At 44.3% G+C, this 25,411-nt stretch overlaps 2 protein-coding genes across 8 annotated transcripts in view; both read left to right on the top strand.

The window, feature by feature from the left end:
- Positions 1 to 918: 918 nt before the first annotated feature.
- nab1b (NGFI-A binding protein 1b (EGR1 binding protein 1)) lies at positions 919 to 16,852 on the top strand. 2 transcript variants are annotated; one of them, XM_077002379.1, is made up of 8 exons: positions 919 to 1,367; positions 4,366 to 5,171; positions 5,396 to 5,529; positions 6,784 to 6,835; positions 9,910 to 10,032; positions 11,146 to 11,320; positions 13,495 to 13,635; positions 14,158 to 16,852. In XM_077002379.1, exons 2-8 carry the CDS (start codon positions 4,368 to 4,370, stop codon positions 14,244 to 14,246), a joined length of 1,518 nt encoding a protein of 505 aa, XP_076858494.1. In that variant the 5' UTR covers positions 919 to 1,367; positions 4,366 to 4,367; the 3' UTR covers positions 14,247 to 16,852. The 2 variants fall into 2 exon arrangements, with proteins under 2 accessions (XP_076858494.1, XP_076858496.1); XM_077002381.1 differs by having other exon boundaries at positions 921 to 1,367; positions 9,913 to 10,032.
- A 3,071-nt stretch (positions 16,853 to 19,923) lies between these two features.
- glsb (glutaminase b) overlaps positions 19,924 to 25,411 on the top strand; it is a 37,959-nt gene continuing 32,471 nt past the window's right edge. For 4 of the 6 annotated variants that reach the window (XM_077002373.1, XM_077002372.1, XM_077002375.1 and 1 more), the window contains exon 1: positions 21,774 to 22,207. In XM_077002373.1, coding sequence (XP_076858488.1) covers positions 21,912 to 22,207 — 296 coding nt within the window. In that variant the 5' untranslated portion in view covers positions 21,774 to 21,911. Of the gene's footprint in view, positions 20,047 to 21,773; positions 22,208 to 25,411 lie in introns of those variants that run through there. The other 2 variants (XM_077002377.1, XM_077002376.1) reach the window with 2 other exon arrangements.

Raw genomic sequence — 25,411 nt, 5'->3', positions numbered from 1 at the left:
GCATGGGTGTGTGTGTGTGTGTGTGTGTGTGTGTCTGTCTGTGTGTGTGCACATGGAGACTCAGTGGCAGCTGAATCACTGTGCGTGGGAGTGCAAATATCCTGGAAGAGGAGTGTGTGTTGTGTGCGGGAGCCCAGCCCCTCCTATCTCCCACTCTGCTAACTCGTTCCTGTGGACCCCAAGCATGTCTCCTCACTTGCTGAGAGGGGGCACAACAGCACACAGTGTCTCAGCAGCACACTGCAGGGAGAGAGCACAGTAAATGTGCAGAGGGGAGAGGTTTGTTTTCATTGACTCATTGTTACAATAAAATATTCACAGAAACAAACCCCGTTTTAGGCTCTGGGTCCCACTGGGTGTATGCTGAAAGGTCACATTATAAGACCACACTCAACACAAGCATGCACATCTGTACGAGTTCAAAACGAGCCTAGTATGCCAGATGTGGTTGTGTTTTAATAGCTCTTATCTTCACACTAAATACTACCTTGGGAACTTGTGTCAACCTGCAATGGAAGAATATTCAGAGTTTTCTTTTATGTTTTGTATTTAAAAAAATGTAAAATTATCATGCAGTGAACTGAATTGCGTTGAATTAAAAATTCAAAAACAGACGTAGTCTAATTGCTAGCGGCCGTGGAAAAAAAAAACAGTCCAAATGAAGTTATTCTCTAAGAAAAGTAGCGTTAATGTAAGGCGTGAAAGTTGTGACAGCCCGTAGGCTGCAGGTGAATTTGCAGCGGAGGAGGAGGGGGCAAGAATAGCACGAGCGTGGGCGTGCTGAGCCCGCCAAACACACGTCTATGTAATGCTGTAACTAATTTAGATGGGTGTATTTTCAGCAAGGTCAACGAGCATAAATGTCCGTGTGTGTGTGTGTGAGTGAGGCGGCACGCACGAGCTCGCCTCCCCGCTAGCTGTGGCCGCTGGTGTGATGTGATGGTTGGTATTCCATGCAGCAGCCTCCCACGCCCCACAGCCGCCCACGCGAGGATCTGCGTCACGCAGGCGCGTGGGAGTGAGAGAGCGATGTAGCAAGCGCGGAATATCCCAATTCTGGCAGTAGGGGAGTAAGCGGAAACCAAATAGTTTGTGTGTGCCGCTTTTGTATACATCTGAGCTCCCTCTTTTAACTATAGAGTGTGAGAGGCGATTCATTAACAAAGAGCGGAACTACATGCCGGTAACAGTCTCGGGTTTGTCTGGCAGGCTTGCGCACGTAAACACGCTCTCCCCTGTCGGCTAGATGTCAGGCGAGACTTCGCGATATTGACCGGACAATTATTTTCAACTTTTCATCAGAATCGTGAAAAAGCAGCACCGTTGTGAGCACGAGACATCTCTGGGAAGAGACAAAGAAGCCAGAGGTATGTTGTATTTCAGACAGTCTACAACATCTTTCACACTTTCATGCAGGGTCTGCGATTATGTCCGCATATTTTACTGCAACTTTGTGGTCCCCGTGTCGGTAGCCCTACTGTAAATGCTGGGTACCTGAGTGGAGTGTGTACCTGCGCCGGCGGTAAGGCAGCAGGGACCGGACAGTGTTCCGGGGCGTGTGGGAGAAACGGCTGTAACACGCGATGGGCGTCATTCGACAGCTGTGTAAAGCAAGCTTCTCCAGCGTACGACCTCTCTTTCAAATTCTAGTTTCCGTAATGCTTGTGTAATAGAAACAAAGCATTTAAAATAGAAGAATTGAATATCACTTCATAGGTTTGTGTCCAAACGCAAGTGCACGGGGGAAGGTTATTCTAATAATAATAATAATAATAGTAGTAGTAGTAATGATGATGATGATTATTATTATGACGAGGAATAGGATGGAGCTGACGTGAGTGCATGCTGAGACTTTGTGTTTGTTGGTGTTTCTACCAGAGATGAATAATAACAATTCCCATAAGTAAGCACTCATTCAGTTTTGGGACAGGTGATCTGTAGGTGAAATATTCTATAAACAATGTTTTGGCATGATGTAATAGGGAATTTGTGACTTGCGTTTTCTAAGTCATGTGGTCTGAGTTGAATAGTGTTGAGACTGGGTTGGATATGCCCTTGTCCCACTCTCACTGATCATGCATGTGCGACACGTACAGTATCTGAACACAGGCCCCTCTTCCTACCTTAACTTTTCCGTTTTATTACCCTACAGTATTTTTGCAGTATTTAAAAGACAACAGATATAAACTTTACATTTAGTGTAAAGATCTTAATGCTTCTGTTGTCCACCGAATGTTTGTTGGGTTCTCACTGACCTCTGTGTAGACCTGAGTCATTTCTTAAGTGTATAGTTTTCCTGGTGTAGTTGATGTTTTTTCTGAGAGATGACGACATCGTGCCAGTACTCATCAAATGGTGCTAATCAAACTACAAGGACAGTGTGTCATTCATTTGAACTTGTTGCTCCCTCACATGGACTTATTGTATTTCGCAAATCACACAGGTAAATAGTGTGTTTTGTGTACGCCGTTGCAGTGTTAAGCACCATTGTGTTTTAGTATCGTTCTTGGAGCCAAGCAACCTTTCCTCAGCAGCGTCATCCTGTAGACACCTCAGTGCTGGTAGAAAAACGTGTTGCTGTTCCTCAGTGTGCAGGACGGCTCCATCTTCTCCTCTGCTGGTGAGCAGACGTTTGATCCAACCAGCAGACCCGTGCAGTGCTTAGAGCCAGACTGCGTAAAGGTTGCCCAGAGCAGAAGAAGAAGATCTTCTTTTACTGTCATTTCTCAGTGGAGAGACGTTATTTATTCCGACTGATGAGAGTCTGCCAAGGGGCACCGGGAACGCATGCTGAGAGTGCGCTCACATTTCGCGGAGTGCTCACACTACAGGAAGAGAAGGGAAGAGTGTGAGCGCTCCACGCCTGGAGTGGCCATCCATGTTCAGGCTGAATTGGTTTCAACAAGGCTGCCCAGCTCTCAGTGCCGTGGCCTTCGCCCTGTTAGTGAAGTAGGAGTGCTATACGCTCCCAGGGCATTCTTACTAGTCTCTGAGCTGCATTAACGGCGGGGCCTGCGTCTGTCTGTGTGTGTGTTGTCATTGCAACTTGCTCATAAAGAGACAAAATGACCACTCTTTCCTTCTGTTTCACGTTGGTTAAGACCGATGTCCAGTTACACCAGGATGCTGGAGATTTCAAATAATTTCAAATGTGGTATATCCAGCAAGCGTTTTTAGTAAGACAATGTGTTGTATCTGGAGGACACCTGGTGAGGTTTTTTTTCTTTTGTAGCTGGGTAATAAATATTGCTTTTCCTCCATGAGAGGGGCAGACAGACATAGACTGAGATAGTGGATCCACATACACTAGTGGAGGGTGTAGGTTTTGAAAGTGAAGGAGGACAAAAATTGTGCAGACAGTGTTAATGTCCGTCATTGGTTATGGGTACATCAGGCATGTCTCTGCATTATTTCCCACAACAGTATTTCATTATGGGCTTGTAAACATATTGTTTATATGGGGCTTCTTTGCACATGAAACTTGGTGTCTTTATCTATGAAATGAACTATAAATAAACTGTGAACCAGATGACCTAAGATTGTCCATCTCAGCACAAGCTTATGACAAAGAAGCAGTGAATCTTTGTACCTTTTTTGTTTGCTTCTAAAACATGATGAGTAGCTGTGGCTCGGGCCAGTCACTGTTCTATTACATATCTCGCCACAGTCTAGTGGAGAACGCAGTCAAATGTTCTGATGATAATCTCCAAGGCAGTGTTGCTCTGTCGCGTCCCGAAGTAGCATGATTCATGGAATTGTCTAATACCACTGGACACATTGTCTGTGGTTGCAGCATGATTCAGTTTCAAGTCAGAATCTGGCAAACTTTAACGTGAGGTGTATGCTTTAAGGCTGACTCTGTAAGGAGAGACTCCATTACCCTACAAGGCCTTTCCCATGGGTGAGGAACTAACCTGAACTGTCCTTACCTGTCGTTGCCCTCCCATGCCGCCGTGATCTCCACGCTCCGAGCCCCACGCTCCGAGCCCCACCCCGGTCCCATCAGCGACAGGCCAGGCTCTACCGGGCCAGGGATGGTCGCGCAGTCAGGATCCCAGCAAGTGGGAACAAACGCAGCCTGTGCTGCTGTGAGGGCCAGACCGCCTACACGGCCTGCAGAGGTGGAGTGTGGTATGTGAGTCTCCCAACAGCCCAGGAGCCTGACAGGCACGCTCTTATAGTTGCCTCTCGCGGGTACGGCCACATATTTCTGTCATCCCCCGCTGCGGCGTCCTGTCTCCTCTCTCTCTCTCTCTCTCTCTCTCTCTCTCTCTCTCTTTTCTGTCCCTTTCTTCCCTCCTACACATTACTCCTCATCTTGTTTTCGTCTCCCTCTCCTTCTCATCCCATGGTCTCCTCCCTCAGGTATGGCGGCGACTTTACCCAGAACCCTCGGGGAGTTGCAGCTCTACCGTATCCTGCAGAGGGCCAACCTGCTGTGCTACTACGACGCCTTCATCCAGCAGGGTGGCGACGACGTGCAGCAGCTGTGCGAGGCTGGCGAGGATGAATTCCTGGAGATCATGGCGCTGGTGGGCATGGCCAGCAAACCGCTGCACGTCAGGCGCCTGCAGAAGGCCCTGCGAGACTGGGTCACCAACCCGGCCCTCTTCAACCAGCCGCTTACATCGCTACCCGTCTGCAGCATCCCAGTCTACAAGCTGCCCGAGGGCTCCCCCACGCTGCTGCCCGGGAGCGGTGCCCGCGGGGAGACGCACGTCAAGGTGCCCAAATGCGTGGCGGCCGCCTGCGTGGACCCGGGCAAGGCCGAGGCGGGAAACGGCAGCTCGTCAGCCACCGTGTCGCCGCTGCAGAGCGGCAGCGAACCGCGCTTCTGGGCCGGCCACGGCACGGAGAGCGAGCACAGCCTGTCGCCCGCCGACCTGGGCTCGCCCTCGTCCCCGCGGGACGCGCTGGAGGCGCTCGACACTGCAGCGGTGCAGTCCGTGACTGAGTGCGTGGAGCGGATAGCGCAGGCGTTGCCCAAGAGCGACCCCGCCGAGGTCAAGGAGCAGCTCAAGGGCAACAAGAAGCTGGCCAAGATGATCAGCCACATCTTCGACATGAGCGAAGAGGACCCGCACAGGGAGGAGGAGATCCGCAAGTACAGCGCCATCTACGGGCGCTTCGACTCCAAGAGGAAAGACGGCAAACATCTCACGCTGCATGAGGTTGTACAAAGAAACGTCACTTTGTGTGCTTGTGCTTTTGTAGCCCCTGGAACGTGTTAGCTTCTGCATTATTTGGGTCTAGTTTTTCACGCTGATTGACACTAGGCTGTGCTGTGGCGTGTCTCATTTTGTACAAACCTAAGCACATTTGTTGTTTTGTAATGTATTGTTTTGTTCTTGTTCATAGCCTGATAACGAATGGTTTCTAACGTGTCTGTCCCCAGCTGACGGTAAACGAGGCCGCGGCACAGCTGTGTATGAAGGAGGTGGCACTGCTGACACGCAGAGACGAGCTATTTGGACTTGCCCGACAGGTGTCCCGAGAGGTCACCTACAAGTACACGTACAGAACCAGCAAGTAAGAGCATCCACCGTCATTGTGTGCATGGGGAAGTATTTCCGAATAACGTCTGATAACTTGGAAATATCACTTGGAAAGGAGGTTTTACAGAGATTCCTGCCTCACAGGACCCCGGTGCATATACACGTAGTTTGAAGGTGAACTAGTGGAGATTTGTCTAGAGTGTCATATCGTCACCCTAATACACACTGATCTTGTTGGTCATGTTCTTCTTTTGTGGTTATTGAAGCATACATTTCTAGTGCCTATACACTAGAATATCTCGGCAAACAACTTCTTCGGCCTCTGTGACAAAAATGAGTGGCGATGTGTTTTTAATAGCTAGAGTTGATGTTCTCGGTTACGTGCTTTCCCTTTTACCGATCAGTGCTGTTGTTCAGGCCCGTACAGCGAGATGAAGATAGCTAATGAGAGAGTTGTTAGAACCACAGGTAATTCAAACCCGTACACTCTAAAGAGCTGCTAGTGCATCCACACTGTTGCTCCTTCTGTGCACGTTTGCAATAGCTTGAGTCTACTGAATTGCTGAATTAGTGCTACGTAGAAATTAGACTTAAAAAAATTTAATGTAAAAAGGTTGGAGGACATAAAGGGGTTAAAGTGTAGAGGTGGTGTGTGTGAGAGTGAGTGTGGGTGTGTGAGAGCTCGAGGCTGCATGTGTAGGAGTGTGAATGTGGGAGTGTGAGTGTGGGTGTGTGTGGGTGTGTGAGTATGGCACTTTGTCAGATGCGACACATTTGAGCTTTATCTGCGACTCAGAAAAACGGGCATCACCAAAGCCCTGTCCAGGTGTTTCCTGTGCTACAAGCATGTCATACCAAAGCATGGAAAATTCCACTTTGGTGTTGCATCATTTTGTGTGTGTGTGTGTGTGTGTGTTTGTGTCTCAATGCCTCAGAAATTCACCTGCACCTTTCTTATCAGAGACATCTAATTACACTGTGAATGTATGTATGACCTAAATCAAATCATGCGTGATAAGGTATTTTGATATGACCTTCTTGAAAGATTGTTGTGCTTTGGTTGGTGAGTCAGGCTGCATCTGACCTAAAATCATTTACTGTGAACAACCTAAGGACAATAGAGATGCTTGTAGTAACAACGCTTGTACTAACAGTGCTTGCACTAACTAGTTTGTCTATGACAGCCCGGAATACATTATTCATTACAGTTTTGGTTATAAATATTTAAATGAGCTTTTACTGCTTTGCTTTGGAGAGCTTGGTGAAAATTTTTATGTTTTCTTGACAGGTCTCGGTGTGGCGACAGAGATGAACCTTCTCCAAAGAGGATTAAGACAGAGGTGAGTTCATCTGAAATGTTCATTATCTGCCTGTTGGGCTCATTATCTGCCTGTTTTTGCTCATTAGCATCAGGGGTCTTGAACAGTGAATGAACAGTGTTGAATTTTAGAATATTATCTATGCTGTCATCTATATACTGAAAGTCTGAGGAAGATCGATTTGGCTGGAGCATTGGTTTACTAACGTGGGGTACAGTGTGAGCTCCTGGCCCCCAGACTGCTAACCCCACACACAAAATGCAAGGAGACTGTCGTGGGAAGTAGGATTGACACTGGGTGGGGCCTGTGGCTTTTGTTTGCATAGCTGCCTGTCAGTGTGCTGAACTGTGTGGGAAGGGTTCGCATGGATCGGGGTTGGGTGGGGGGTGGGGGGGGGGGGGGGGGGTGGCTCCTTTAGGATTGCGTGTGATGATATGGAGGAAAGGTTAATCTTTGTATGAATGGGAGTGGGAGCGTTATCCACTCCTTTACTCACACCTTAAAGCCACGCTCCCTCATCCCATACGAACTCCAGGGAGAAGCGGCGCATTATCTGCTCACCGCTAGTTCCCTGCCTGCCCCAGTGTTGAAGGAGCCTTTGTGTTTATGGCAGCTGTCCATTCATGGCTCTCTGGTGACACGGCCGGCTGCGGTCCAAGTGTCCGATGTCCTGGAAGCATCCGCCGTCACCTCCCCAGACGTGTGCGGGCCTGGGTTGGGTGTCCGGACGGGACAGTCTTCCCTCACACCTTTCTCTAAACATGTACTTGGGCATGACCAGTGGGGAAACTTGACCCTGGTACCAGCACCAGCTGGGGTGTTACCAGAAGACAGTCTCTCCTTTTAAGCAGGGTCAGCGATTAGAAATCAAAACACGTGTCATATTTGGCATAGTTCTACTTGTATTCAGGCAGTTGTCAATAAAATATTTAGCAGAGAAATTGTCCAGTCTATGTGGTTTCCCCCAGCTCTGTTATTGAGGGAAAAACATGATGTGGAATGCTAACAACCATCCAAACCAGGACAAGAATTGTCTTCTCCCGTATCTGTCATGATGTGTATCCGTAGCTTTGGGAACACTAAAAGGAGCGGTTGTATTCAGTTGGCTATTGAGCTATAAAACAGTGAGCTTAACTGACTCTGGCAAAACCACCGACTTCAACTTTCAAGGAATCGTAGACAAGTTGGTGTGAATTCACCTGTGTAACAACAGCAGTCTCATACTAGTTGTCTTTCATTGTAGCAATGTTATTGTTTTAGGCTTTCATTTTCGAGTTTTCAGCTATTGAGTGGTGTTCAGTATTCAGCGGCCAGTGTCCTCCCCTTACTAGAACGATTCGTCACTTTCCACTTTTTCTTTGCACCTGATTGTCTCTCTGGTTGCATCTGATTGACGTCACACACAAGTTCTGCTGAGACGTACACCTTTCAGAACTCTACAATTAAACAGTGAATTTGAAACAGCCTCGGGTTTGTACATTTTTAATGCCGCAAGATTCTCAGCAGCTCACAGTTCACACGGGAATGGGTTTTCCATGTTTGCTTCTCCACAGCGTTTTTACAGTTGATGGTGTTGTGTCTCAAATGACACCCCCCCCCCCCCCCCCCCCCCCTTTCGTCCCTGTCTGGCCTCAGCACCGCCCACACCACCCGCCCAGCCACGCCAGTGAGAATAGGCCTTGCGCCCACACATGTGCACAGGCCGGGTCTGAGTGAGCTCAGTTCCGCGCCTACCCAACGGTCTTGAGGTAGATGTGACATCATTACGTAGGCGCACTTGGAATCACCCACACCCATGCATTTGCGCAGATAGCACTGTTTTTTTCTTTTTGTTGTTTGTTTTTTTTAAAGGGCCAAACCTGACTGTACATGAATGTACCAAACGCAAGCACACCAACACAGACACACGCCCCTCTGTTAGGTGGGTGAGGGGTATCTGTTTTGTCATGTAGTTACAGCAGAGAAAAGGGAAAATCCCTATTTAAAGTGTGAGAAGCCGTCTCTGTAACCCCATTCAGGGTGTTTCTCAACTAAAGGACAAACACAGCTAGGTAATATAAAAAACATGAATACTTTTATGATAATGCAGTAGAGAAACAAACTTTCCCAGGAAAATTTGCCTTAACGATGATGCGATATTTCACATCGCAACACGTGTACAAACCATCATACTCTTGATTCAGAGTCAAATGAATTTAGTGTCCTCTCAGAATGGCACCGGTTTTTTCTGACTGTGGAAAAGCCAGAACTGAGCTTCTGAGGTGTGCCTAGATGACGTCGATCCTGCCTCCTGAGCACCGGAGAACCTGCGTCAGAACACTAGTTATGAGTTAAAGACAGTAACCCCACCCCCGTAATCTGTACACACACACAACCCACACACAGAGGGTGTCTTTTGTGATCGGCAGCTATGGCAACCCCAGCACACTCGAATGTCAACACTAGACAAGTTCAACCTCAGCGTCAGAGCAATTTGGATTGAGTAACAGAAGGTGTCACACAAAGCTCCCTCAGTCAGTCAGTACTGCGTTTATGGTCACACCTACAACCCCTCTTTTAAATTCTCTGTGTAAGGTGTCTTTTAGAATACTTGAGGTGACCTTTTATTGCTAACAAATATGTCCCTGTGTTTAACAAGTTTATCCCTTTGTCATTAACTAACATCATGGATCTGGTAAAAAGCCAAATGGCTGAAAAAGCTTCACTAGCTGCTTCCGCTAGCTGCTGCTGATAGCTGCTTTCCTGCCTCTCCCTGATGGCAGCTTCCACACTGAAGTCCTGGAATAGATTAATATGGTATTCACAGCATAGATTTCATTTTTGGTGTTTGAGTTGGTGTGTTAACCTCAAGCGCTAAACGTTTTCAGTATTGCAGCCAACAGTGTTACAGAGTTTAGTTCCTTTCCCGCCTTGATGCACTGGATTCAACGTGGGGGTGGGGGGTGGGGGTAGTTAATTGGCCGATGGCTGTGGCAGGTGTGTGGAAGTTGAAAACCCCCAGCTGTGCAGGGCCGTGCACCCACAGCCCGCCTGCTTGCCTACTAGGAAACGAAACCGAATGGTGGATGAGCGTAACGAGGCCTGTTCTTGTCCAGCAGGAAGGATTCTTTGACCTGCAGGAGGCGCTGCAAGCCATCCACATGCGTCAGGAGACACTCAGAGAGCAGCTGGCCCAGGCCAGATCCAAAGGAGAGGAGACGGTTTCACGAAACATCCAGGTGACTGATGCAAGGCCATGGTGTGTGTGTGTGTGTGTGTGTGTGTGTGTGTGTGTGTGTGTGTGTGTGTGTGTGTGTGTGTGTGTGTGTGTGTGTGTGTCGCACACATGAGTCATGCCGACACATGCTGAGTTTCATATGTTCTTAGGGGTTTTGGGCAGGGCTCTGTGAGTGGAGGGTTGGGGTGAACTGCAGATAGCTCCAAGTAAGGATTGCAGTGTTGGCTCTGGCTTCACTGTGGCTGTTGTTTTAGTTTTTTGGACCTGTTTTTGGTCTTTATGGACCAAATACTTTAAAGAGTCTTTAAATCTCCAAATAAGTTGTTTTGTATTATATCCAAATAAATGTATATTGTATTAGTATAAATCTATGTACATTAACCAGTGTAATGTATACAGGACAATTCAAAGATCATCCCAGTTCCACTCCTATCCCATGCTTGTTCAGTCCATGGTGTGAAAGCACTGAAGTGACGACCCATGATCACTCTGAAGAAGATCCTGAGTTTGAAGCTCTCTAAAGTTCTCTGAAACAAACAAAACTAAAGCGTGTGCACGAGTGCTCACAGCCAGGGAGCCAGTGGTGCTGCATTGATCCTAACGTTGAAATTCACAGGGCTTTGTCGTGTAGTCAAGTAGAAGCTGGTGATCCTGGGTGAAAACAAACACAAACCAGTCAGTAGGCACTGTAAACGTGCACTGTAAGTGAGGAGTGAAGTTTGAATGTTCACCGTGTGGGTTATCAGCTACGCGCAGACCTGTAGTCGCTGCCTAGACGTGCTATTTGCACAGTAGGATCGTTCTTTTGTTGCTCAGATTTTACGGCCATGTTGCTTATCAATATAAAATTGAATGCGTTATCAGAAAGCTAATATGAATCATCTTAATGAATTAGGAACTCTCAGAAAAAGTATTTGCAAAAAAACAAAAACAAAAAAACAAAGCCCTTCCTGTGCATGTGTTTGGGACTGTTTTACACTGTTACATTGCGACAGCTGCGTTGCCGTCGCTATTCAGAGTATTCAGACACGCGTTCTTCAGCTGTCCTGAAGTTGCTAGTCCACTACAATGCGACGTCCTCTTCCTGACGGGCTGTCCTCTGCGTGCCTGGCAGGCTCAGCTGGAGCGTCTGCTGGCCAAGCAGATGGAGATTCTGCACGACGCGGCGACGCAGGACCGCCTGCAGACCCTGGAGTGGAGGGTGCCGGCCGGGGCCTTCAAGCACAGCGCAGACCGACAGAACACCAACGGCGTGTCGAGCAGCGGCGACAAGGCGGCCGATCAGCACGGTGAGTGCGCATGCGCAGCGCCCCCTGCTGGAGGAGGAGGAGACGCATGTCCAGGGGCCAGCATTGCCTTCATCACCTTCATCACTGTTGAAACTTTTACAAAAACGAGGGAAAGTTAAGGCTTTGCGGAAGTTGTTGTTGTTGTTGTTGTTGTTTGAAAACAGCTGTCCAAAACAGCAGCATTTCAGGACAGGGGAAAAAAAGTTCTGTTACTGTATCAAGCAAGTCATACAGAAACCGAAAAGTCCTATGAACTGATTTGATTTTATTTCACTTCCTGAACTACAAATACCCAAATTGCATAAGGGGAAAGTTAGCTGTCTATAATCTGTGTCTGTATACATATACATAAATAACTAAAATCACAATAAATAACTAAAATATAAATAGTCACAAATGATGCATCTAAAAAAAATAGGGCCAGCTGCTACCAAAGAACAGGTTTGAAAGAAGAAGGAAACCGTTATTCATGCTGTGTGACCTTAAAAGAGGACACTAAACTCAGCTGGCCTGGCCCCTCAGAAGATGAAGCACGCAGGCAGTGTACTGCCCAGGGCCTGACGCATGTCGGAGTGACGGTTGCTCGGAGTGACGGTTGCTCGGTGTGACGGTGGTTCTGTTGCTAAGACGATGCAGCAGCTTGCATCACCTGCTCCAGATCCCTCTGTCTTTCTCCACCACTCTTCCTGCCATTCTCACCATCCATGTTTATCATTCTTCCCCTCCACGTCTCTCACACACATCCCCCTCTCACCTTCGCTCCTTCGGTGTCTGGGTCTTCTTCTCTGATTTGTGGCCGAGGCAGCTGTGCAGGGTCAGCTCGGGTGAGGGCCAGGTGAATGTGGTAGGGGTTCATATCTAACATTTATCTGAAAATAGCTTAAGATACAAAATACGTATACATACACACTATATTTTAGACTGTTGTGTGTTGTTATATATAAGAGAGAGAAACTGATGTGTAGTAGATGTTTATAATAAGACTTAAAACTCGATTGCCTTTCTTTTGCTGTGTATTTCATAATTTCATATTCATTTAGTATTTAAAAAGCAGAAGTTGTGTGTGGTCAAAATATGTTAAAGTTGAATGAAACGTGCTGTATTTATGATGCTTGTCTAGGGAGTTTCCCACTGTGTGAACAGGCCGGTCTTCCTCCCCATTCCAATAAATACCTCCTTCATGAACTCTGCTACGCGACCTCCTCATATCCCAGCATGCACTGTGAGTGGGCGTCCAGGATCTGAAGGGGGGGGGGGGGGGGGGGGGCAGAGAGAGAGAGAGAGAGAGTGTGGGAAGAAAGGGAAAAAAAGGAGATTAGGGAGGAAGTGAGAGAAAGGGAGAGGGGTGGGGTGAGCGAGAGAGGAAAGAGGGGAGATGTAGTGGGCAGACAGATGGAGGAGAGGCAGGGTGAGGGAGAGATAGAAAGAGAGAGAGAGAGGTGGAGGAGAGGCAGGGTGAGGGAGAGATAGAAAGAGAGAGGGAGAGAGAGAGAGGTGGAGGAGAGGCAGGGTGAGGGAGAGATAGAAAGAGAGAGAGAGAGGTGGTGGAGAGGCAGGGTGAGGGAGAGATAGAAAGAGAGAGGGAGAGAGAGAGAGGTGGAGGAGAGGCAGGGTGAGGGAGATTTGGCTTTGTCCTCAGGCCTTGTTTGTCTCTCGGCAGGTTGAACTGAATCGGTGCCATCCGTAATTAAAGAGCCGTGTGTTAAAATCAGCTGAAAGCCGTTAGTCAGAGAGCAGTGTGGCCCTGGTGTGTGCTCTCAGAAGGCAGCTGTGAACTCGGGCAGAACAGGTTAACGCAACGTGCGTAAACGGGGGAGGGAGACGTGGTTACCGTGGTTGTATTACCGTGGGGATCTGGCGGCTGTTCTCAGGTCATTGTGCTGTTTGCGTTGGCTGTTTGTAATAGCAGAAATAGGCGCACTCGGATAATGGAGATCAGTAGCATCTGTAAGTGTGTGTGTAAGAAGCATTCTTTTTGTTTCTTAAAGGTAGGCGGCTTATTTGTGCTTCAGATGTTGTCTAAATTTGTTGAATTCTTCAGCAGAGATATAATAAAAACACATAATGATGTTAACAATAACAATAACAACAAGAACAATAATACTAGTAATAATAGTAATATCATGCTGCAATGCTGGACCACAGAAAGTTTAATAATAATTTTGTGTGTGTAGGTGAGAGACCACTGAACCTGCGAGTGACAGGTCAGAGGGCTGGAATGTCCGACGGAGAGACGCCATTGGGGAAACAGCTGGCCAATGAGCTGAAGAGACACCATCAGGCTAATGCTGAGAGCAAGGCCTTGGCTGCCACGGGTGTGTATTTGTGTGTGTGTGTGTGTGTGTGTGTGTGTGTGTGTGTGTGTGTGTGTGTGTGTGTGTGTGTGTGTGTGTGTGTGTGTTGGTCTCTCACCTAAATAAATCCTCCACGAGTTGTATGATGCATGTCACTTCAACAATCTCCTCTTTCTCTCTTTCTTTCTCTCATTCACACAAACACACAGTCATCTATCAACATTTTATGATTACTTAGTCATACAGTATGAATGTATAGTCATATAGGGCTGTATAACAGTTTCTGCTTTATTTCCTTTGCTTTTTGATGTGTCTTTGATCTTCCAAATATGTTATAATACATATGCATATCCTATGCCAAATATGACTTACACATATTTATAGTTAAATAAGTTATAGTTCTAAGTTATAAATATTGCTTTATTTGTAAAGCCTTTCTTTGTTTCTAACATGTATGTCATGTTAATCAAAGAAGAATGCACTTTCAGAAATGGCCATATTTTGAATGTTACCTAATGTTTATCACTTTATCTCCATTTCCAGAAAATGGCGGTGGGGCAGACACAACTCTGCGTGCCCTCAACCTGTCGGAGAAGAAGACCATCAAATCAGAACCCGAAGACTCCAGATAGCACACCACAACTCGACAACTTCTCTTGATTCCGTAATGAACTTTGTCGTCTGTCAGTTGAATACTAAAAGGAGCACAACTACAGTAGAGCCTTAATAACCAATGTTGCCTCAAAATAGATCTTTTCTTTAGTTCAAACTTTTTTGTTTTGCCAAAGCACCCAGAGCCCTTATTTTCACCCTGGATAGACTCACCGAATGTGTGTTGTCGCTGACTGTACACGCAGACTGCTTCTCTCTCTTGCTCTCCGTCTTTTCCACACTCATTTTTTTTGTTTTTTTGTGTTTTTTACTCATTTTCTCTCGCTCTCTCGCTCTCTTTCCTGATTGACATGGACCACAACGTTCGCTTCTTGTACATACATTTGTTCACACGTGGAAAATGTTCAGATGATGTTATTTAAATACAGTTTGTGGTGTGTGTGTGTGTGTGTGTGTGTGTGTGTGTATATATATGAATACATGTCAAATATTGTTGATTCATTGAAAAAAAGGGTAGCTGTTGCTTGGAGCTGGTAGCAGCTCGCTGTGATTCATTCCCATGAGCCCTTTGGTGGGATTCCACTGTAAAGCAACTCATCTGCTTTAGTTCGATGCGTCCTCTATCAGAGGTCACTATAGCAACTGAATCTGATCTGGTTTGAAGTCTTTGGTGCTATGGTTGAGTTGACCCACAGAGGAGAAGTATGATGCTTAAATATGTTAGTTTTGCATGAACATGAAAGCAGTGAAATCCTTTCCAGCTTACGCATCTGTCAGTGATGTGATTAAATTCACATTAAATTCTCGCAGTCATGAAATATAAGCACAAGCATCGTAATCCAAATGACCAACTATTTTATTAGGGGTGTTTTTAAAAACGGCTCCAGTAACAGGGTCAAAATTCCCATCGTGTGCGCAGCTAACAAATAGTTGTGTAAATACTCTTTATAATAGTAAATATTATTAATGTTTATTTTATTGCCCCTCACCCTAAAAAATATCTTTTTTGTCTATGAAACAAACATTCTGTAGAGAGGTGTGTCTACTTTTTCAGTGTTTATCAAATCGTCAAGGTGTTTGCAGCTTGTTAGCACACACTGTTGCCATATGTGCAAAATGTTCCGAGGGCATCAAAAAAAATGGAGGAACAGAATTTTTTTTTTTTTAGGACTGAAACTTCAGGGCGGCATCACTGCATCCGAACCGTCGTCTTAAGTTATCTGTTATAATACGTAATACCAAGTATCTAGTAGTAGAGCAATACCGAATAGCTGTTGTTACTAAACCCAGTGAACGTGTCTAGATGTCCCAGTCCTTGGGCTGTTTACTGTACAGTACTGTATTTGTGTGTTTAGTAGTGTAAGAATAGTCTTAGATTCAGATGATGTACAAATGTTTGTCACTGATATGCACTAGTGTTTTATTCTAAATGTGTTTTTAAAATTTGCATCCTTACTTAACATTTCCCATGTTTTTTCCAATGGTGAAACGTTTTATTTCCTGTTAGAGGTTGTGCTGTGTGAATCGGCTTAACCCCCTTCATTTTGCCTGTAGTATCGTTCTTCGTTGTGTCCGGCTCCCACGTGACGAGCAGTAGGAACAACCAATCAGGTTTCCCACAGTCATATGGGTCTGTAACGTGGTGTCATGGTGACACAGGAGCTGTGTTTGTGTTGTTGATGAATACCTCTGTGAGAACAACCGATTGATCCTCACGTCCCAATCCTACACTTCAGTGTTTTGAAGGGCAAAGTGGAGAAAGTTTCTGTACTTTTATTTTTGTATGATTCCTTTCAGAAACTGAAGACCTAAGTATGCAAAATCTTTGTTAATTTAAGTGCCATTTTAAATATAGTTTTTAAATATGCGGTAAGCCTGGTTTGTCAGAGGATGATACAGCTCTGCAAGATGGTTAATGGAAAAAGGTTAAAATTGTAAATTATTAAAGTTTTAATTATTGTGTAATTTACCTGCATTTTGATATTATTAAGGTGTTTCAATGTTTCAACTGGTTTTGCCTTAGTTAACAACATTCCATGGGTCAAGTGTAATAGTGACAATGCTGATCTAGGATTAGATGTGCAGTAATGACTGTCATTGTGTGGACAGCAGTTTGCTTATCCTGGGTGAGCATTCTTACACAGAGATTCTTAATACATAATGGCCTAGCATAAAATCATATAGCTGAGCCCGTTTTCCTCAGCAGTGGTAGCTTCTTCTCTCAGTGTGTGTGTGTGTGTGTGTGTGTGTGCGTGTGTGTGCGTGTGTGTGTGTGCGTGCGAGTTTTCATTAATGAAATGTGACCAACTTGGTGGTTGTATGTAAATTGTTAGGCATATGTCAGATTTCAGAGCGACAGAGACAATTTCCTAGTTTGGTGGAAATAAGAGTTTTGACCTGATTTGGTAATCACTGATACGGACATGCAATGACCTACATGTCAGAACATCATTTATAGGCTCCATGTGTTCCTTGCTTGTCTCTGTCATTTGGGACAATGATCTCTTTAATCTTTGTTTGTGTATTGTAGAATAGAAAAATGCATTTTGGACTGTGGGATGAAACGGTGTGTTTTCAGTAGGCTTTGTTCTCATCACTGTCTGAGTAAAGATACATTATTAGGATATGCAGTAGTCATTCACCTCTTGTTTTGTAAACACTAATATATTTAATTTGTTATACAGCACACAAACATTAAACTCTATTTTTTGAGATGTGACTGATGCTGCTTTCCTGTCGACAGTTTTGTAAAAAACAAAAACAAAAAAAAAGTTTAAATTTGCATTAGATGGATCAAAATGGTTTAACAGTTTAGAAGTTAGTACCGTCTTGCCTTTATCAGTTCAATGCAAACTTCGGATGTAGTTCCGGTGAATTTGTACTAAAACGGCCTCTATTCTCCCAACTGAACAGTTTCATAAGGGAAGGAGGCGAGCGGTATGAGCGTGCAGACTCGACACAAGATAGATGTAGACAAAATACACAATATAAATACATAATACACATACCTCATATGAAATTGCTACATTGTATGGCGTGCTATATGGCATATATTTCCTTCTACGTGTACGTATTAATCTATTTTTTTCATTTGCGAAACCTCTGTGCCACCCTCCCCTCCACCTCCAACCTCGGGCCCCCCCTTTTTGACACGTGTCCGTCGCTCGAATGTGCTCGTTGACTTGGGATGACGAGGCGGACAGTGTGTGGGTCGTAGTGTCTTCACCTCTAATCATTTGCGTGTACATCATATTTACACATATCGAAAGCGCCAAAGTGACTCACAAATGCGTACTTCCATCGCTTTTTCATTTTGTTGCACGTAAGCTGCACCTCCCTGGGTCTGAACCCCGCGCAGATAAGCGCCCCCGCACGCCGCTCACAGGATCTCGCAGCCCAGTCCCAACATGACGTCTTCCCCCGGGGATGTCGTAGATAGGTCGCCGTCGCGCGCCGATCCGTGGGCAGCTTCAGAGGCGGTGGGAGGGACGCGCCGCTGAGACAAACAGCAACGTACAAGGCGTGAGAGTAGTCATCCTCGTTTTAACAGCGTGTGAGACCGACAGCTTTCGCGAGCGTGTGGGTGGCTGCGAATTATCTTGTCCTCTATTTCTGTGGGATAAAGGACTTTGAATTTGTATAATCCGCGTGACAAATAAACCTGAGCGGCAAAGAAGTCGGCGCCCGCTCGTTGGAGAGACCGCGAGAGCCTCCTTTAATTGCACCCGTTAGGGTTCCCGCCAGCGCGACTCCCACATGTCTTCGCTCTCCGTGGTTCTCCTATTAACAGTTCTTGCTCCTAATAACAGACGGTCTGTGCACAGAATATGTCACCTCAGCCGAAAAATTAGACGCTTTTCTGCAGCCGTTTGCTTGACTTTGAGGTCTGTCACTAGAGTATTCTGCAGCTTTTGCGTGGGTGGCAGGTGGGCTAAGTCTCTCTAGGTGTGTGTAAAATACGTAAACTAAATTCATTAGCGATTTAAATAAGAAGTGTCACTAAATAAGTTTTTGCTACCTGCTGGCAGTAATAGATGCGACCTGCGACACAGTCAATAAAGCCCACAGGCGGTGTTTTTGACGATATTCAGCCATTCATTGTGAGGCTTGCTTGCAGATGCACAGCTGTTCAGTGTTATGCAGCATGCTTGGTTTGGTTTGGGATTTACCAACCCAGCTTGTGAAGTTTATGTATAGATGGTACAAGTTCATCATGACACTACCAGACAGGAAGCTTGCATAGGACAATTCCAGACTGTAAGCAGGATTTTTGTGGGCAGGAGTCTGACACCAGTCTGGCTACAGGCTAACATCTCACACCACAATAAGGAAAATGTCTGGTTCCAATATGTCTGCTAACAACAGATGAAGTAAACAATGGTCTGCAATTGACATGGAAGCTATAAAAAGCGCTAATTGGTTCAAACAGTATGCACCACTAACAGAAATGAATGACAGTATGCTTGAAACAAAATGTTAAAGCTGACTGAATCTGTGTGTACCCAAAACCTATAACCTCACGGTCAGTTCATGTCTCATAAAGCCTGAAAGCATACGAGCAGTAAGCCTGTTCTGTAGAATCAACCGGAATAGGTGGTTCTGGTGAACATTTCCACCAGGGACAGCCAAGCAGAGACACTGTTTCAGCTCCACACCTAGACGCCCCCCAAACAGCAGAACACTGGTACAATGTGTCAAACCCGGCTAGAGTTCAATGTGAGGGCCAATACATTTAGAAATCTCAAAGACAAAAAATGTTATCAAGTCTAAATTGTACATATAATTCAAATTAAAGATTTCGCTGTGCTACACAAGCTTTTCAAATATAATTTAAATATAATTTAATATATATATTGGAAAACAAAAACTTTAACGAGATCAGGAACAGATTTACCTGCTATAGCCTACTTCCAAATTACTTGTTGCAATTTTGGGTGTATGTTGCAAAACAGGGTATATGATTAAAAAAATACAATACAGTACAACTATGTATTGTCTTGAAACTAATGTCCCAAAAAATGGACACCTTTACAGCAACACTGTTCACGCTGTGTCTCGTTTGTGACATGCGCATGAACCTTCCTATATGCCCCCTCTAGTGGCTGCTTGTAGGTTGACATCTGGTTCAGGAAAACCTGAGTTTGCCATAATATGTAGACTGCAATCCGCACAGGAACTCGAATTTGAAACCGGTCCTAATTCACATGTACAGTGCTCGGTGTTGAACATAAACTAGTGAGGTATGTGTATACATAACGATTCTACTTAAAAGCAGTACAAAACAATTGGCATTGACTGGATCAGATTAGTAAAAAATTTATGTCAAAACACAATACGTTTAACACAATTAATTCACAGACGATTCCATAACGATTAAAAGTGTATGTGGCTTTTAAAAAAAACAGTAATGAATAACAAACATGTTGCAAAGTTGCATATGGGTGTCTGGTGTCAATATATACTTAGCCTACCAAGGATATTTTAGACTAATTAAAGGCAATTCTGAGCATCGAATGATTTTAAGCACTGGTATTACTTAAAGGCAATTTAGTGTCTGGGAACTAATTAAAATGTTAAAATTAGAACAGACATACTCCATCGCCCTGCACTATGTATGGTCTCCACACGATGTCAGCATACCACCAAATACAATATGCGACTTCAGTTTACTCAGGGATATCCGCCAACCGTCCGGAAAAGACGTCAATTCCTAAACCCATTTAATGAGAATGAAACATTTTCCGTTAAAATAGTCTTTTCAACCACAACTATAACCTTTCAGCATTACAACATGAAAAAGAGCTACTCATTGTTATACCAGTAAGTCTCAAAATAACTCTTATCTAAAACTCTAGCCCATTATATTCCTACGACATGTCTATTAGCAAAAAAAGACATTTAAACATATCTTCAAAATAATATTTTGACAGTGCGTGTATGTTTTTGTTTTGCTTGCTGTAATAATTAGTCTGTTCATCTGTTTTGTATGTTGGATCTAACTCCCGAAGAAATGCGTTATTTTCTAAATATAACTGCTGTAATACTTCAGTCGTTCAAGAGGGGGCAGTAACCAGTCACGGTTTACAGCACCTCGGGAATGTACTGACGTTAACTGAAGAATGAGACGTTTCTGGAAGAGGAAAGCTAGGTTAGTGTGACTCGTGACTCATAGCAAAACTGTGCATGTCTTATCCGTCTATGGGAAACGTGGTCTGCATATATATATATATACATTCCCCTACAGCGGATTCTCTTATAAAAGAGTAAAAAGAGTTATGGTAAAGTGTTGCAATGCTTATATTAGGAGGAGTACCCTGAACAACCATGAATTTAGGGATTGCACAATACATGAATAGCACATTTGAATAGAACCACAGTAATACGTTGTTTCAGTGTTGCATTCTCGGTAGAACATAAATTTGTTTAACAATTGCCATTTTGTTGTGCCAACAATTGCCAACAAAATTGTTTAACAATTGCCAACAATTGCCCCAAATGACACAACACATTTGTTGTGTCATTGGGGTAGGGGGGCATAATCAGGCTACATCTCGTAATCTTCATAAATGGACAATACAAAGCTTTCTCTCTTACATCCAATACAGTCTCTCTTATATCAAGTACAACATCTTTTATATACAGTACAGCCTCAATAATAAACGTAACATTCTTCCGGTTAGCGTCTCTCAGCAACGTGTTCGTTGTTAAAGGTACACAGTGTGGGAGTTTTTATGTCGGCTAAAATTAAAATCGTGACAGGTCATCAACACTTCTTATTTTTAATTCTCTTTTTTGCACATTAACGTGTTGACTCCATAGCCTGAGTCCTGTTCATGTCATCCTGTTTCAGAACAGCGTACTCATATCCATTAGGTAGGCTATAAGCCTAATAATTTGAGTAAGATCGTGTGTGCACCTTTTCCTCGTATCTATTCCATTATATGGGTCATTATGTTTGGAATGTGCATTTCTGCCCCATGCTGGTATGACTGAATCACTGTAACTTAAGGGTTTACTTGTAATGAGAAAATGTAGACTAAGTAGTAGATATAGGAGCTACAGATCAAGTTGAAGATTCTTCATCGCCGTTTTAGACTAGCCTATATCATTTTTAAAGATGATGTCTTTGCAATTAATTAACGAGTCAGTATCAACATGGACAAGTAGGTTTGAGATTATTTAACAATATGAAACGGTTTAAGGCCGTTGTGTTCGACGTGTTTATCATGTGTACCATGTTTATCAATTTTCTTATACGTGTATTTTGTTTATATTTATTTATTTATTGTATTAGTTTGTGTTTTAATACAAACTGTTAGGGCCTACGGTGGTTAAAGACAGATTCAGATTCTCATTTTTGGTTTTTGAGCAGGAACAGGCGGCACACACGCGACATAAAGCCGAATCATTTCAGATCAGGATATGATGCATACGTAATTATGAGAAATGTCCAATCTAGCCAATGAAGAGACGCGTAGCTTGACGGACGTTACACTTGAACCAATGGGACTGTAGGGATGCGTGAGCATAGCTACTTTGCTCTTCGTGTAACAGCCACTGTGTTACAGTTTCGAGAAGGCGTGCTTAGGGAAACGTGATATAAACCGCACAGTGGCGGACTAACTACATTTATCTTAAAGCGCAATTAAGGTGAAATTCTACTAATTTAGCTCGACAAGACTGAAATGTTACAGTTTAGGCGTTCAACTGTTCTGAAGGAGTTGTTTCAAGCGAGCCTTAAGCGTCCGTTTACAGACATTGCGAGGCGTAAAGCGTCTTTACCGAGTTCCCGCTGCTTCAGCGCCGCCTGCCCCGACGCACAACCCGCATCCAAACTAAAGCCGCTAAGCGCCGGAGGAGCCAGACCTTCATCACGAACACCACCATGGACAAGACTCCTTTGTACAAAGATTGAAGGAGCGATAGACCAGGCCGAACCGTTGAAGAAAGATGATCTCGTCCAAGATGCCCCGGCGGACAAGTAAGGATGTTCAGAAAGCCTCGGAGATAACGTGGAGCCAACCGTTATGTGTAATAAGGACAGGGAACGCAGAATTTATCTAACGTAGATGGATAAAAACGTTTCATTCAGGTTTAGCTGGAGATATTTAGTTGGTTTTACTACGTAACTTTGTAACACATTCAAAGGGAAGGTCGCTGAATGCATTACCCGACAACGTGGGCCCTAACTAGACTTCATACCAGTATGTCAGCCTAATTCTAGCCGGCTAGAAATTGGACCGTTACCTGTCGCTTCTGTGGGGGCGTTAGACAGCGATGGTGCTCTTGGGTCTGTGCCTGTAGCATTACTCACTCTACTTCCACTACCTACCTGACCCTGAGCCATCAGGTGTGTGTGCGTGTGTGTGTGTGTGCGCGCGCGTGTGTGCATAGCAGGAAGATGATTCTCGCTGCTCCTAAGCACGTTTGATGAGAAATGTTTCATGTGAACATGCATTTCAGTTTTTTTAGTTGTTTGTATCCCCAACTCAATTTTTAAGGCTGTGAATAGGGCATGCACAAAATCTAGAAATGTTTCCAGGAGGCCTAAGCCACGCTTTGTTATGAGTAAAGCTCGGCTTACGGATTTTTACCAGTGAAATTCGTTTGACCAGTCGATTTTGCACACGATTTAAATGTTAGGGGATTTTTACATGTAGGTGAGACACTGTACATGATCGGAGTTTGACCTTGGGTTATGACACTGATGAAACCAGGGCTCTTGACATTTAACGTGTGTCCTGGTATGTTCTTTAAGGTATGTTCTTTGCAGATGTCATTGTTACATGACCCAAATCACATATACCACAGATACGGACAACTTAGACTTAGTGATGGATAACTTTCGTTGTTTTAGTAGGTAGATTCATTGTGATCTCCAGCTGGGAGGATTAGCTGTGCTTGCTCTGTTTAGAGTGTAATCAGCTCTCAGTGAAGGATTGACATTGCTATGTAGATGGGATGGTTTCCATCCATGCATGACTGTGTAATGAATGGTTTAGTGTCAGTGGAGGAAAGTTAACATATCTCACACACAGAGGAATGCAGGAATAGTAGAAAAGTCAAAGACAGGTGAGATGCTGCCACAGAGTCACAGTTTTGCACAGCTATTGCCATAACAACCAGACTGACGTTTCTACTGTTTCTTGCCAGCACTGGTTAGGTTGAGTCATCACAGGCAGGAATGCTGCAGTGAGTAATATGGAATATTTTTCCTCTGTCAAAACCCCCAGCTGGACACCCCACCCAGACTGCATAGACATAGACATGCATAGACATGTGTTACACTAAGCAGCTGCTAAAACTGACTACAGAATTTTGTTGATAAAGCGAGTAGGATAAATTATGTAGGCTGATATGGGTAATTTCAGTTGTAATTTAGCTTCAAAATGAGCCTTACTTGTATAATTGTACAGAGTGTTGAAAATGCAGACAGAGTAGGTCAGGGCGTTGTTGGTGGGGGCGGAGCCAGGAGAGGCCTGTGTTCTGACATTTATTCTGGGGTTAGACGTGCTGTGTACGTGGGGGGATTCTGGGGACTGAGTACGCGGCACGTCTAACCCCAGAATATATATAGCCTGCTATATATATAACCATTATTTATATATATATATATATATATATATAGCATATATATACAACCATTAAATAATGTGATTTAAAAAAGCGAATTATTTCGAATCATTTCGACTATATGTATAAATATTTAACTTAATTAAGTTTAACGTGCTGGGAAATATTGTATATTTAGTGCAATAGTGCACTTTATCAGTGTCACTCATTAAAATCTGCTTAGAAAGAAAGCGTTGTAGCCCACCATTTTTTTGGATGGAATATCGTGGTAAAAAATCGAAATCGTGATTTTATGCAAAAAAATCGTGCTAAAAAATTTTTCCCATATCGCTTTTTCCCAAGCTGATAACATCCTTAATCCTGAGTTTCTCTTTATGCAAGTGCCATCTGTAGACATCATTCAGCAGTGTGTCTGCTGATATAATAGTGACATCTTGGCCCTCTTTAATAGTTCCTCTAAGTTCCTCTGTTTCCAGCCAGCTGCTGTGCCAAGTGAGTCTGGTTGGTGGTGCAGGAGTGTAAGCAAGCTGCTAAGCCCCCAGTCCCCTTCGGTCTCTGTGCAGTCCGGAAATAGATACAGCGTGGAGGGTTTGTATTAGAGCCCTGAGACGGTGCTAAACCCTCGACGGAGTCTCTTCTGTTTGCTGTGTCGCTTCATCGTCTTTCAGATCTTATTCATCGGGGCCGGAGGATTTGGCATTGCAGGAGGAGACTCCGTTGGAACAGCTTCTCAGAAGATATTAAGTTCCCAAAGGGCTGTCGGAAAGTCAGGGGACTGACTTCTGAGAAACACTGACCTTCTCTTACAAGCCTTGTGTATTATCAGATCAGCAGTAAGAAATTATTTTAGTGGCTCTGAAATCCTTTAGGTGTGTGGCATGGATCCTGCCAGTTTTATTATACTGGTACAGCCAACAATTATCTGTGTACTGTTGTTGCCTTATCAACATTGGAGTGTTTGTCCTCTTCTAGACAAACTGATAAGCATTCAGTATTTCATTACACACACTAGAAAATAATCAGGCAAATTTGCTTCTTCTGACAATCGCAAAAGATGTGTCAATATAAAGGTGATCTTAAATGACGACCTTCCCAGCTTATCCTGTGGTGTGTCTGGAATCCAGTCTTTACTCCTCTGATCTACTATCAGTCCAGTGGGGGCTGCCACAATTGTGAGTCATAAAAATGTGAAATATGTTTTGTTGTATTCAGGGCACATTGTGTAGTGTTGGGAAGATTGACAGTGCGACTCTCAGCAGTTACACAAACTCACAGACAGGTCTCCCTGATTAGACAAACTGCCAGTTGGCCCAGTGGTTTTGTTTGTGAATGTGAATAATGTATGACCAGTGACTTCTGATTCCTCTGTACTGTGGGTACTGAGGAGAGGGAGAAGGAGAGAGTATAATGAGTAACAAAACACTCCAGTGATACCTGAGCAATACCTGAGCCATACCTAAGCAGCAGCCCAATGTCTACAACATGCCAGTGCTTGATGGATTGTTTTGATGGCTTTAAGAGTAATGCTTCAGGTGTTTGACCTTTTTTCTCCAATAAAAAAACCTGCAAATACTATGGAGCTTTTAAAAATAACTGATAACTGAACACTCTT

This window comes from Brachyhypopomus gauderio, chromosome 4, assembly GCF_052324685.1.
Source record: "Brachyhypopomus gauderio isolate BG-103 chromosome 4, BGAUD_0.2, whole genome shotgun sequence".
Taxonomy (NCBI): Eukaryota; Metazoa; Chordata; class Actinopteri; order Gymnotiformes; family Hypopomidae; genus Brachyhypopomus; species Brachyhypopomus gauderio.
Note: the sequence above shows the minus strand (reverse complement) of the source record. Positions and strands in the feature narration are given on the sequence as shown.

Excerpts from the sequence above, each read along its gene's own strand:
- nab1b (XM_077002379.1), top strand. The coding sequence starts at position 4,368 with ATGGCGGCGACTTTACCCAGAACCCTCGGGGAGTTGCAGCTCTACCGT. Across the intron at positions 5,172-5,395 it reads AACATCTCACGCTGCATGAG|CTGACGGTAAACGAGGCCGC; the intron begins GTTGTACAAAGA and ends GTCTGTCCCCAG. Across the intron at positions 5,530-6,783 it reads TACACGTACAGAACCAGCAA|GTCTCGGTGTGGCGACAGAG; the intron begins GTAAGAGCATCC and ends TTTTCTTGACAG.